This window comes from Aythya marila (assembly GCF_965140915.1).
Source record: "Aythya marila genome assembly, contig: HAP1_HAP1_SCAFFOLD_1178, whole genome shotgun sequence".
In the NCBI taxonomy this organism is placed as follows: Eukaryota; Metazoa; Chordata; class Aves; order Anseriformes; family Anatidae; genus Aythya; species Aythya marila.
Window position 1 is genome coordinate 1 of NW_028137719.1, and position 11,505 is coordinate 11,505.

Consider the following 11,505-nt stretch of genomic DNA (forward strand, 5'->3'; position numbering starts at 1 on the left):
GGTTGAGGCCACGCCCCCTTAAGGGTGGTGCTTACGAAGGGGGGCGGCGCTCGGCTCTTTCCGTCAGCGCTCGGCTCCCTCCGCCCAGGCCCCGCCCCCCGCGGCCGCGCTCGGGTTTCTTCGGCTCTTTCCGTCAGCGCTCGGCTCTGCCCCCCCCCCCCTCCCCTCCGGGACCGGCCCTGCGCTGCCCCCGCCTCACAGAGACCCCCAAAATCGCCCCAAATCCGTGTCCTTACAACACAAAATGAACAAACTTTGATTGTACGTTACACCCCAGCCCCTCTCTATGGTTTCCAGCCCCCTCCAAGCTCCACAGGTCCCTCTCCATGGTCCTCCAGACCCATCTCTATGCTCCGCGGGCCGCTCTCTATGGTTCTGAGCCCCCTCTTTGCTCCTCCGGCCCCTCTCTATGCTCCTCCAACCCCTCCCTTTGGTCCTCCAACCCATCTCACAGCCCTCCATCCCTTCTCTATGATCCCCAGCCCTCCTCTCTATGGTTCTGGCCCCTCTCTATGGTCCTCCAGACCCACCTCTATGCTTCGCAGGCCCCTCTCTATGGTTCTGAGCCCCCTCTTTGTTCCCCCGGCCCCTCTCTATGCTCCTCCAAGCCCTCTCTATGGTCCCGGCCCCTCCCTTTGCTCCTCCACCCCCTCTCTATGATCCCCATCCCTCCTCTCTTTGGTCCTCCACCCTCTCTATGACCCCCAGCCCTCCTCTCTATGGTTCCGGCCCCTCTCTATGCCCCCAGCACCATGGAGGCCGCTCGGCGCTGGGCTCGGGCCCTGCTCTGGGGCTCGCTGCCGGTGGCCCTGGGGGCGCTGCTGTGGGGCGCGGTGGCGGCGGGCGAGGACCGGCGCCGGGAGGCCCTGAAGGTGAGGGGGGGGAGCAGGGAGGAGGAAAGGAACCGGAAACGGGGCACGGAGGAAACCGGAACCGAGCCGGTGCCCGCCCTGCCCCCCCCCCAAATCCCCCCCTTTCCCCCTTCCAGGCCCTGCCCGAGGTGAGCCCGGAGCTGCTGCAGCAGCGGCGCCGCCTCACGGAGCTGGCGCTGGAGGCGCTGCGGGAGGCGGCGGAGACCGACGAGAACGTGGCGCGGCGCCCGGTGCCCTGGCGGAAGTGAAGGCCCGGCGGGGACCTCACGCGGGGGGTGAGGGCGCGGCGTCACTTCCGCTTCCGGCAATGGCGGAAGGCGGGCAGGGGGCGGCGGGGCGGCGGGCGGGCCCCGGGGCCCTGGCGGGTGCTGGGCCTGCCGCCTGCTGGGGGGGCTCGGGCTGCTGGCGGCCGGGCTCTGGATCTACCGCGGGCCGCGGGCCGCCATGCGCAGGGGGGTGGCGCCCGGGATGGCCGAAATCGCCCAGATCACCGCCGCCATCAGTGAGAGGGGACCGGGGGGGTTGCCGGGGCGACGGGGGAGGGGTCAAAGGGGTTGCCGGGGCAACGGGGGTGGGGCTGAGGGGGCGCGGGAGTTGCCAGGGTAACAGGGGAGGGGCCCAGGGGTTGCCAGGGCAACGGGGTGGGGCCACAGGTAGAAAGGGCGGGAGTTGCTTGGCAACGGAAGTGGAGCCGAAGGGGTTGCCGGGGTAACAGGGGCGGGGCTGAGGGGGCGCGGAGTTGTCCTGGCAACGGGGGCGGGGCTAGGGAGGTTGCCAAAACAACGGGGGCGGGGCTGAGGGGGTGCGGGAGTTGCCCGGGTAACAGGGGAGGGGCCAAGGAGGTTGCCAGGGTAAAAGGGGAGGGGCTAGGGAGGTTGCCGGGGCAACGGGGGCGGGGCCGAGGGGTTGCCAGGACAGTGGGGGCGGGGCCAAGGGGGTTGCCAGGGCAACGGGGTGGAGCCGTGGTGCTGGGGTGAGGGAGGGGCGGGGCCTATGGGTTGCCACGGCAACGGGGGCGGGGCCTGGCGGTGGGACGAGGGAGGGGCTGGGGTTGCCATGGAGACGGGAGGGGGCGTGGCCTCACTGTGGCTCCTCCCCTTGTAGGCGTGGCCGCGTGGGGCGTGGTCATCCTGGTGGACCCGGTGGGGAAGCAGCAGCGGAAGGAGCCCGACCCCCGGCTGACCTCTGACCCCTGACCTCTGACCTCTGACCCCAATAAAGGCGCCGGCTGACCCCTGAGCTTTTGGGACTCCAAGCCCCGCCCCCTTCATTCGCCCTGGCCCCGCCCCTCCGTGGCTGGGGTAACTGGGAGGGGTCCCAGGGTAACTGGGAATGGCACTGGGATAACTGGGAATGGTCCCAGTGTAACTGGGAGCAGTGCTGGTGTAACTGGGAATGGTCCCGGTGTAACTGGGAGTGCTGGGGTAACTGGGAATGGCACTGGGGTAACTGGGAGCAGTACTGGGATAACTGGGAATGGTCCCAGTGTAACTGGGAATGGCACTGGGGTAACTGGGAGCTGTACTGTGGTAACTGGGAGTGCTGGGGTAACTGGGAATGACACTGGGATAACTGGGAGCAGCACTGGGGTAACTGGGAATGGTCTCAGGGTAACTGGGAACGGTACTGGAGCAACTGGGAGTGGTCCCAGTGTAACTGGGAGCGGTGCTGGGGTAACTGGGAGCTGTACTGGGGTAACTGGGAACTGCGTGGGGCAAGTGGGGACTGCCCCAGTGCAGCTGGGAATGGCACTGGGGGAACTGGGCAGCGCTATGGGGCAGGGCTATGGGGCTGGGCTGTAGAATAAGGCTATGGGGCAGGGCTATAGGGCAGGGTTATGGGACACAGCTATGGGGCCAGGCTGTAGGATAAGGTTATGGGGCAGAGCTATGGGGCAGACCTGTGGGGCTGGGCTATGGGGCAGGGCTATAGGATAAGGTTATGGGGCTGGGCTATAGGGCAGGGTTATAGGGCACAGCTATAGGGCAGGTCTGTAGGATAACGCTGTGGGGCAGGGCTATGGGGCAGACCCATGGGGCTGGGCTATGGGGTAGGAATATAGGGCAGAGCTATGGGGCAGGGTTATGGGGCAGGGCTATAGGATAAGGCTATGGGGCAGGGTTGTGGGGCACAGTTATGGGGCTGAGCTATGGGGCAGGGCTATAGGATAAGGTTATGGGGTTGGGCTATGGGGCAGGGTTATGGGGCAGGTCTATAGGATAAGGCTATGGGGCCAGGCTATGGGGCAGGGTTGTGGGGTATAGTTATGGGGCTGAGCTATGGGGCACGGCTATGGGGCAGGGCTGTGGGGCACAGTTATAGGGCCGATCTATGGGGCAGGGCTATAGGACAAGGCTATGGGGCCAGGCTATGGGGCAGAGCTATGGGGCAGGGCTATAGGACAAGGCTATGGGGCCAATCTATGGGGCAGCCCCATGGGGCTGGGCTCTTTTATTGCCCCCGGCAGCGGGGAGGGGTCCAGGAATGTTCCAAATTTTGGGGTGGGGGGGTCCCGGTGGGGGGGGGGGGGGGGGCTCAGGAGCTGGAGCAGAGGTGGCGCTGCCGGAGGGGCGCAGGCACGGTGGTGACGTCATCGTTGGCGGCAGTGACGTCATCGCTGACGTCATCGGCGGCGGTGATGTCATCGGCGGGGGGGGAAGGCGCTGTGGGATCGGGGGCTGCGGGAGGGGGGAGGGGGGGGAAAAAGGGGGAAATGCCCCAAAAATGGGGGTTCTGCCCCCAAAAAATATAGGGGACACCCCCCAAAAATATGGGGAACCCCCCAAAATATAGGGAACCCCCCAAAAAAAATATAGGGGACCCCCCACAAAATATGGGGACCCCCCCAAAAAATATAGGAACACCCCAAAGAAAAATATGGGACCCCCCCCAAAATATAGGGGACACCCCCCCAGATATGGGGACCCCCCCCCAAAATATAGGGAACACCCCCCAGAAATATGGGGACCCCCCCAAAAAAAATATGGGACCCCTCCAAAATATGGGACCCCCCCCGAAATAGGAGACCCCCACCCCAAATTATGGGGACCCCCGAAGTCATGAGGACCTCCCCTCAAAATGATGAGGGACCCCCCCCCCCCAGAAATAGGAGACCCGAGACCCCCCCAGAAATTGTGGGACCCCCCCCAAAAAAATAGGGAACCCCCCAAATGTGGGACCCCATAAAAAGGTGGGAACCCCCCCCAAATATGGGAACCCCCCCCCAAAATATGGGAGACCCCCCCCAAAAATGGGGACCCCCAAAATGGGACCACCCCCCAATTATGGGACCCCCCCCCAAATTATGGGACCCCCCCAAAAAAAAACAGGGAACCCCCCCAAAAATATGGGACCCCCCCCCCCCATTGACCCCCCCCATGGGCCACCCCCCCCAAGACCCCCCATTATGCGCCCCCCCCCCCAAAAAAAATACCCCCCCCAAATATTTAGGGACACCCCCCCCAAAAAAATTAAGCCCCGCCCCCTTCACCTCCAGGCTCCGCCCCCTCCGCGTCATCCTCGGCCCCGCCCCCAGCCCCCACCTCCTCGGGGGGGGCAGCACCTGGAGGGGGGGGGAGGGGAGGGATTTAGGGGGGGGTCCCCAAAATCCCCCCCCCCAACCCCTCCCCCCTCACCCACCGGGGTCCTCCGTGGTCCCGGGGAATGGAGAGCGCCTGGGGGGGGCGGCCTGGGGGGGGAAATGGGAACAGCCTGACCCAAAATGGCCCCAAATCCCCCCAAAATGGCCCAAAATGGTCCCAAAATGGCCCCAAACGGCCACAAAATGGCCCCAAATCCCCCCAAAATGGCCCAAAATGGCCCCAAAATGGCCATAAATCCCCCCAAAATGGCCCAAAATGGCCCCAAAATGGCCCAAAATGGCCCCAAATGGCCCCAAAATGGCCCCAAATTGCCCCAAAATGGCCACAAATGGCCCCAAAGTGGCCCCAAATGGCCACAAATGTCCCCAAATCCCCCCCAAGTGTCCCAAAATGTCCCCAAATCCCCCCAACCTCCCCCAAACCTTCCCAAATCCCGCCAAATGTTCCCAAATCTTCCCAAATCCCAGTCCCCCTGACCCCAAATCCATCCAAATCCCCCCAAATCTCCCCAAATCCCTCCAAATTGGCCCCCCTGACCCCCAAATGTCCTCAAATGTCCCAAATCCCTGTTCCCCTGACCCCAAATCTCCCAAATTTCCCCAAATCCCTGTCCCCGACCCCAAATGTCCCCAAATCCCTCGAAATGTCCCCAAATCCCCCCAAATGTCCCAAAATCTCCCCAAATTTCCCCAAATCCCCCCATATCCCCCTGTCCCCCCCATGCCCCCCTGCCCCCATATCCCCCAACACCACCCCCTGTAGCCCCTCCCCCCTGTAGCCCCTCCCCCTTTAAGCCCCCCTTTAGCCCCACCCCCTTTTCGCCCCTCCCCTTTAAGCCCCGCCCACCGAGGCGTGGCCCCGCCCCTGGCGCAGCCCAGCAGCAGCAGCGCCGCCAGGAAGGCGAAGTTGGTGGCGATGCCGAGCAGGGCCGAGGTGAGCGGGAAGTGGTACAGCAGGTACCTGGGGGGGGGGGGAGAGGGTTTATATCGCGATATGGGGGCAGTTATCGCGATAGGAGGGGGTTAGCGGCATGGGAGGTGTCATATCGGGGGTTTGTATCGCGATAGGGGGGTTATATCGTGATATGAGCGGGGCTATCGCGATACGAGGGGCTTAGCGGCATGGTGGGGTGTCATAGCAGGGGGGTTGTATCGCGATATGGGAGCAGTTATCGCGATAGGAGGGGCTTAGAGGCATGGGGGGTGTCACATCAGGGGGGTTGTATCGCGATAGGGGGGTTATATCGTGATAGGGGCGGGGCTATCGCGAGAGGAGGGCTTAGTGGCATTGGGGGTGTCATAGCAGGGGAGTTGTATCGCGATAGGGGGGCAGATATCATGATAGGGGGGGTTATCGGGATGGAGGGCATCACAATAGGGGGGTCATATCGCAATATCCTGGGGGGGCGTGTCCTATTATGGGCGTGTCTGGTGGGCGTGTCCACAGAAGGAGTGTGGTCTATGGAAACGGGGCGTGGCCTCGGGCATATGGGCGTGGCCAAGGGGAAGGGGGCGTGGCCTGGGGATGGGGGAAGACCAGTGGGGTGAGCAGCTCCAGGTGGGTGTTGCTTATCATGGGCGTGTCTAATGGGCGTGCCCACTGAAGGGGCGTGGCCAATGGGGTGTGGGCGTGGCATAAGGGATGTGGGCGTGTCCTGGGGGCTGTGGGCGTGTCCTACCGGAGGCGGCCGCTGAAGTGGGCGTGGACTCGCAGCCGGGCCCCGTAGAGCTGCAGGCGGCGGCTGCGGATCTCCAGGAGGGCGCCCAGGGTGGGGGCGTACTGGGGGGGGGGGGACAATGACGTCACAAAGGGGGGCGTGGCCATGCAAATGAGCCCGCCCCCTTGGGTGCCAAGCCCCGCCCCCTCACCGGGTCCTCGCGGTAGGCGGGGCTCAGCTCCACCTCCAGCGTCTGCTTCTGCTCGGCCGCCCCCGCCAGGAAGAGCCCGGCCAGCGCCACCGCCTCCAGCGCCCGCAGCAGCCCCGAGCGGTACCGCAGCATGGCCTGTGGGCGGTGACGTCATCAGGGGGGCATGACGTCATCGTTAGGAGCGTGACGTCATCAGGGAGGGGTGATGTCATCGCCCCGGGGTGTTATAGTGGCATGGGGGATGGGAGGTGATGGGGTGTTGGGGGAAAAGGGGAGGGGGTGAGGTTGTCATGGGGGTGTGATGTCATCATTAGAGTGTGACGTCATCACCCAGGGTGTGATGTCATCACCAGGGTGTGATGTCATCGCCCAGGTGTGACGTCATCACCCCAGGGTGTGATGTCATCATCCCATGGTGTGACGTCATCGCCCCAGGGTGTTATAGGGGCATGGGGGTTGGGAGGTGGAGGGGTGTTGGGGGAAAAGGGGAGGGGGGTGATGGCGTCTGGGAGGTGTGATGTCATCATTAGGGGTGTGACGTCATCGTTAGGGGGTGATGTCATCGCCCAGGTGTGACGTCATCGTTAGGGTGTGACGTCATCGCCCCGGGGTGTTATAGTGGCATAGGGGTTGGGGCAGGACAGGAGGTGGAGGGGTGTTGGGGGAAAGAGGAGGGGTGTGACGTCATTGTTAGGGGTGTGACGTCATCGCCAGGGTGTGATGTCATCACCAGGGTGTGATGTCATCGTTAGGGTGTGACGTCATCGCCCCGGGGTGTGATGTCATCGCCCCAGCGTGTTATAGCGTCAATGGGGTTGGGAGGTGGAGGGGTGTTGGGGGGGAAAGGGGAGGGGGGTGACGTCATCAGGGAGGTGTGACGTCATCGGGGGGGCGTGACGTCATCACCGGGGGGTGACGTCATCACTCAGTGTGTGACGTCATCACTCAGGGTGATATCACCCACACTGGGGCCCGGTGCTCCGGCTGAAGGCCCCCCCCCCCTCCCCCCACCAGCACCCTATTGGCAAGGCATGGTGGGAAAGGAAGTGACGTCATCCCTCCGAGGATGACATCATCACCCAAGCGATGACATCACCACCCAGGCGATGACATCATCACTTGCTTGGGTGATGACATCATCACTCGGGCGATGACATCACCGCTCCCATCCCCCCCCTATCCCCCCCCCAAAAGGACCAACCCGGAACCGGGCCCGCTGGGGCCGTGACCTCATTGCCCCATGATGACGTCACCGCCCTGGCGATGACGTCACCCCCCCCCGGCGATGACGTCATCGCTGAGGTCATCACTCACGGCGCGGGTGGCAGAGGCGACGGCGCGGCCCCCCCGCGTGTAGCAGGTGGCGACCACCAGGAACATCCCCAGCTGCCGGTTGGGGGGCGACTCCGGGACCTCCAGCTCCAGGGCGATGCGGTACAGCTGGCCCGGGGACAGCGCCTGGGGGGGGGGCACCCATGGGTGCCACAGCACCCATAGGATCCACCGTGAGACCCACGGTGAGACCTGAGACCCACAGCACCCATGGGGGCCACGGGACACACACAGCACCCATGGGTGCCAGGGGACACGTGGGAAACACAGAGCACCCATGGGTGCCACAGGACACACACAGCACCCATGGGTGCCACAGCACCCATAGGATCCACCGTGAGACCCATGGTGAGACCTGAGACCAACAGCACCCATGGGGGCCATGGGACACACACAGCACCCATGGGTGCCAGGGGACACACACAGCACCCATGGGTGCCCTGGGACACACACAGCACCCATGGGTGCCAGGGGACACGTGGGACACGCGGTAAGACCCCTGGTGAGACCTGAGACCCACAGCACCCATGGGTGCCACAGGACACACGGTGAAACCCATGGGTGCCAAGGGACACATGGGAAACACAGAGCACCCATAGGTGCCACAGGACACACACAGCACCCATGGGTGCCAGGGGACACGTGGGATCCACCGTGAGACCCGTGGTGAGACCTGAGACCCACAGCACCCATGGGACCCAAGGTGAGACCCATGGGACCCACAGCTGGCCCGGGGACAGCACCTGGGGGGGAGCACCCATGGGTGCCACGGGACATGGGGTGAGACCCATGGGTGCCACGGGACACGTGGGAAACACAGAGCACCCATGGGTGCCACAGGACACACACAGCACCCATGGGTGCCAGGGGACACGTGGTGACACCCATGGGACCCCCAGCACCCATGGTGTGACCCCAAGTGACCCCTGGGACCCATGGGGGGGACCCCTGGGACCCCCAGTGACCCCCAATGACCTCAAGTGACCCCAAGTGACCTCAAGTGACCCCCAGTGACCCCAAGTGACCCCCAGTGACCTCAAGTGACCCCCAGAGACCCCCAGTGACCCCAAATGACCCCCAACACCCCCCCAGCCCCCCCCAATTGCCCCCGGCTCCCCCCCCCACCCCCCCCAACACCCCCCCCCGCCCCTCCCCCCCCCTCACCCTCTCCCTGTTGGGTCTGAGCAGGGAGACGTTGGCGGTGGGGAAGGAGCAGAGCTCAGCGCCACGAGGGGTGCAGTCGGTCCTGGGGGGGGGGCACAGCTCACAACACGCCCCCCCACACCCCATGACCCCCCCATAACCCCCCCACGGCCCCCAGACCCACATGACCCCCCCATTCCCCCCCCCAACCCCATGTCCCCCCCCATTCTCCCCCCTATGTCCCCCTCCCACCCCCCCAACCCCCCCACCCCCCCATTTCCCCCCATTCCCCCCCCTTACACCCTGTCCCCCTCCCCCCCACACCCTCCCCTCCCCCCATGCCCCCCATGTCCCCCCATTCCCCCCCATATCCCCCCCCCTCCCCCCCATATCCCCCTCCCACCCCCTCCATGTCCCCCCATGTCCCTCCCCTCGCCCCCCATGTCCCCCCCAACCCCCACACCCCCCCCTCCCCCTCCCATATCCCCCCATGTCCCCCCACACCCCCCCCATATCCCCCTCCCACCCCCTCCCACCCCCCCATGTCCCCCCTACACCCCCCCACACCCCGCCCACACCCCCCCTCCACCCCCATATCCCCCCCACATTCCCCCATCCCCCCCCATGTCCCCCCAGCCCCCCACACCCCCCCCACACCCCCCCCTACACCCCCCTACACCCTCCCCACACCCCCCCACACCCCCCCCACACCCCCCCACCCCCCCCATACCCCCCCCCTCCCCCCACCTGAAGCTGTAGTGCACGGGGGCGACGAAGCAGGCTGCGGGCATGTAGGCGTAGTAGAAGCTGCCGTAGAGGAAGACGGAGCCCCACAGCAGCAGCAGCCCCGCGCTCAGCCCCACAGCTCCCCGCAGCGCCGCCCGACGCAGCCCCAGCCCCACGGCGGCCGCCGCCTCCCGGACCCCGGCACCGGCCTGGGGCCGGGCCCCCCGGCGGGGGTCCCGAGGTCCAGGCCCCGCTGTGGGGCGGCCCCATGGGAGCTGGGGGAGAAAAAGGGGTGATGAGGTTATGGGGTGCCCCATAGATGCGTCCTGCCCCATAGATGTGTTCTGCCCCATAGCGTTATAGGGAGCTTGGATTCTGCCCCATAGATGTGCCCTGCCCCATAGATGCGTCCTGCCCCATAGATGTGTCCTGCCCCATAGCACTATAGGGAGCCTGGATCCAGCCCCATAGCTGCATCCTGCCCCATAGATCCATCTTGCCCCATAGCGATGTTGGGAGCCCAGGTCCTGCCCCATAGATGTGTCCTGCCCCATAGATGAGTTCTGCCCCATAGCACTGTAGGGAGCTTGGATCCTGCCCCATAACTGCGCCCTGCCCCATAGATGTGCCCTGCCCCACAGCAGCAGCAGCCCCGCGCTCAGCCCCACGGCTCCCCGCAGCGCCGCCCGCCGCAGCCCCAGCCCCACGGCGGCCGCCGCCTCCCGGACCCACGGCACCAGTGGGGCTGGGCCCCCCGGCGGGGGTCCCGAGGTCCAGGCCCCGCTGTGGGGCGGCCCCATGGGAGCTGAGAAGAAAAAGGGGTGATGAGGTTATGGGGTGCCCCATAGATGTGTCCTGCCCCATAGCACTATAGGGAGCTTGGATCCTGCCCCATAGATGAGTCCTGCCCCATAGATGTGTTCTGCCCCATAGCAATGTTGGGAGCCTGGGTCCTGCCCCATAGATGCATCCTGCCCCATAGATGTGTCCTGCCCCATAGCAATGTTGGGAGCCCAGGTCCTGCCCCATAGATGCATCCTGCCCCATAGATGTGTTCTGCCCCATAGCACTATAAGGAGCCCGGATCCTGCCCCAGAGATCAGTCCTGCCCCATAGATGAGTTCTGCCCCATAGCACTCTAGGGAGCTTGGGTCCTGCCCCATAACTGCGTCCGGCCCCATAGATGTGCCCTGCCCCATAGCTGTGTTCTGCCCCATAGCACTATATAGAGCCCAGATCCTGCCCCATAGCCGTGCCCTGCCCCATAGCGCTATGGGGACCCCAGCCCCAGCCCCACGGTGGCCGCTGCCTCCCGGACCCACGGCACCAGTGGGGCCGGGCCCCCCCGGGGGGGGTCCCGAGGTCCAGGCCCCGCTGTGGGGCGGCCCCATGGGAGCTGAGGATAAAAAGGGTGGTGAGATTGGGGGGTGCCCCATAGATGTGTCCTGCCCCATAGCAGGGTGGGGAGTCCAGATCCTGCCCCATAGATTTGTCCTGCCCCATAGATGTGTTCTGCCCCATAGCAATGTTGGGAGCCTGGGTCCTGCCCCATAGATGCATCCTGCCCCATAGATGTGTTCTGCCCCATAGCACTACAAGGAGCTCGGATCCTGCCCCATAGATCAGTCCTGCCCCATAGATGTGCCCTGCCCCATAGATGTGCCCTGCCCCATAGCTGTGTTCTGCCCCATAGCACTATATGGAGCCCAGATCCTGCCCCATAGCCGTGCCCTGCCCCATAGCGCTATGGGGACCCCAGCCCCAGCCCCACGGCGGCCGCCGCCTCCCGGACCCACGGCACCAGTGGGGCCGGGCCCCCCGGGGGGGGTCCCGAGGTCCAGGCCCTGCCGTGGGGCGGCCCCATGGGAGCTGGGGGAGAAACGGGGGAAAGGGTCAGGAGGTTGGGGGGCAGGGTCCTGCCCCATAGCGCTATGGGGCAGCCCCAGGCCCTGCCCCACACCC

General features: G+C 65.2%; 2 protein-coding genes across 2 annotated transcripts; one reads left to right on the plus strand and one right to left on the minus strand.

Annotated features, from left to right (window-relative positions):
- Positions 1 to 715: 715 nt before the first annotated feature.
- On the plus strand, positions 716 to 2,127 carry UQCC3 (ubiquinol-cytochrome c reductase complex assembly factor 3). The gene is made up of 3 exons (XM_082785023.1): positions 716 to 872; positions 989 to 1,147; positions 1,977 to 2,127. Exons 1-2 carry the CDS (start codon positions 720 to 722, stop codon positions 1,118 to 1,120), a joined length of 285 nt encoding a protein of 94 aa, XP_082641149.1. The 5' UTR covers positions 716 to 719; the 3' UTR covers positions 1,121 to 1,147; positions 1,977 to 2,127.
- Positions 2,128 to 3,269: 1,142 nt separating this feature from the next.
- Positions 3,270 to 11,412, minus strand: BSCL2 (BSCL2 lipid droplet biogenesis associated, seipin; the record flags this gene model as incomplete). Its single annotated transcript, XM_082785024.1, has 11 exons — positions 3,270 to 3,550; positions 4,363 to 4,434; positions 4,512 to 4,560; positions 5,321 to 5,434; positions 6,153 to 6,253; positions 6,343 to 6,477; positions 7,657 to 7,800; positions 8,839 to 8,920; positions 9,565 to 9,818; positions 10,212 to 10,348; positions 11,345 to 11,412. Coding segments are annotated over 11 exons (1,414 nt in total), but the record flags the coding sequence as incomplete, so codon positions are not given.
- Between the last annotated feature and the right edge of the window lie 93 nt (positions 11,413 to 11,505).

What these genes read in the sequence shown, in the direction of transcription:
- UQCC3 (XM_082785023.1), top strand. Translation starts at nt 720, where the DNA reads ATGGTTCCGGCCCCTCTCTATGCCCCCAGCACCATGGAGGCCGCTCGG. An exon ending in GGCGCCGGGAGGCCCTGAAG is followed by an intron (nt 873 to 988) that starts GTGAGGGGGGGG and finishes TCCCCCTTCCAG; the next exon opens with GCCCTGCCCGAGGTGAGCCC.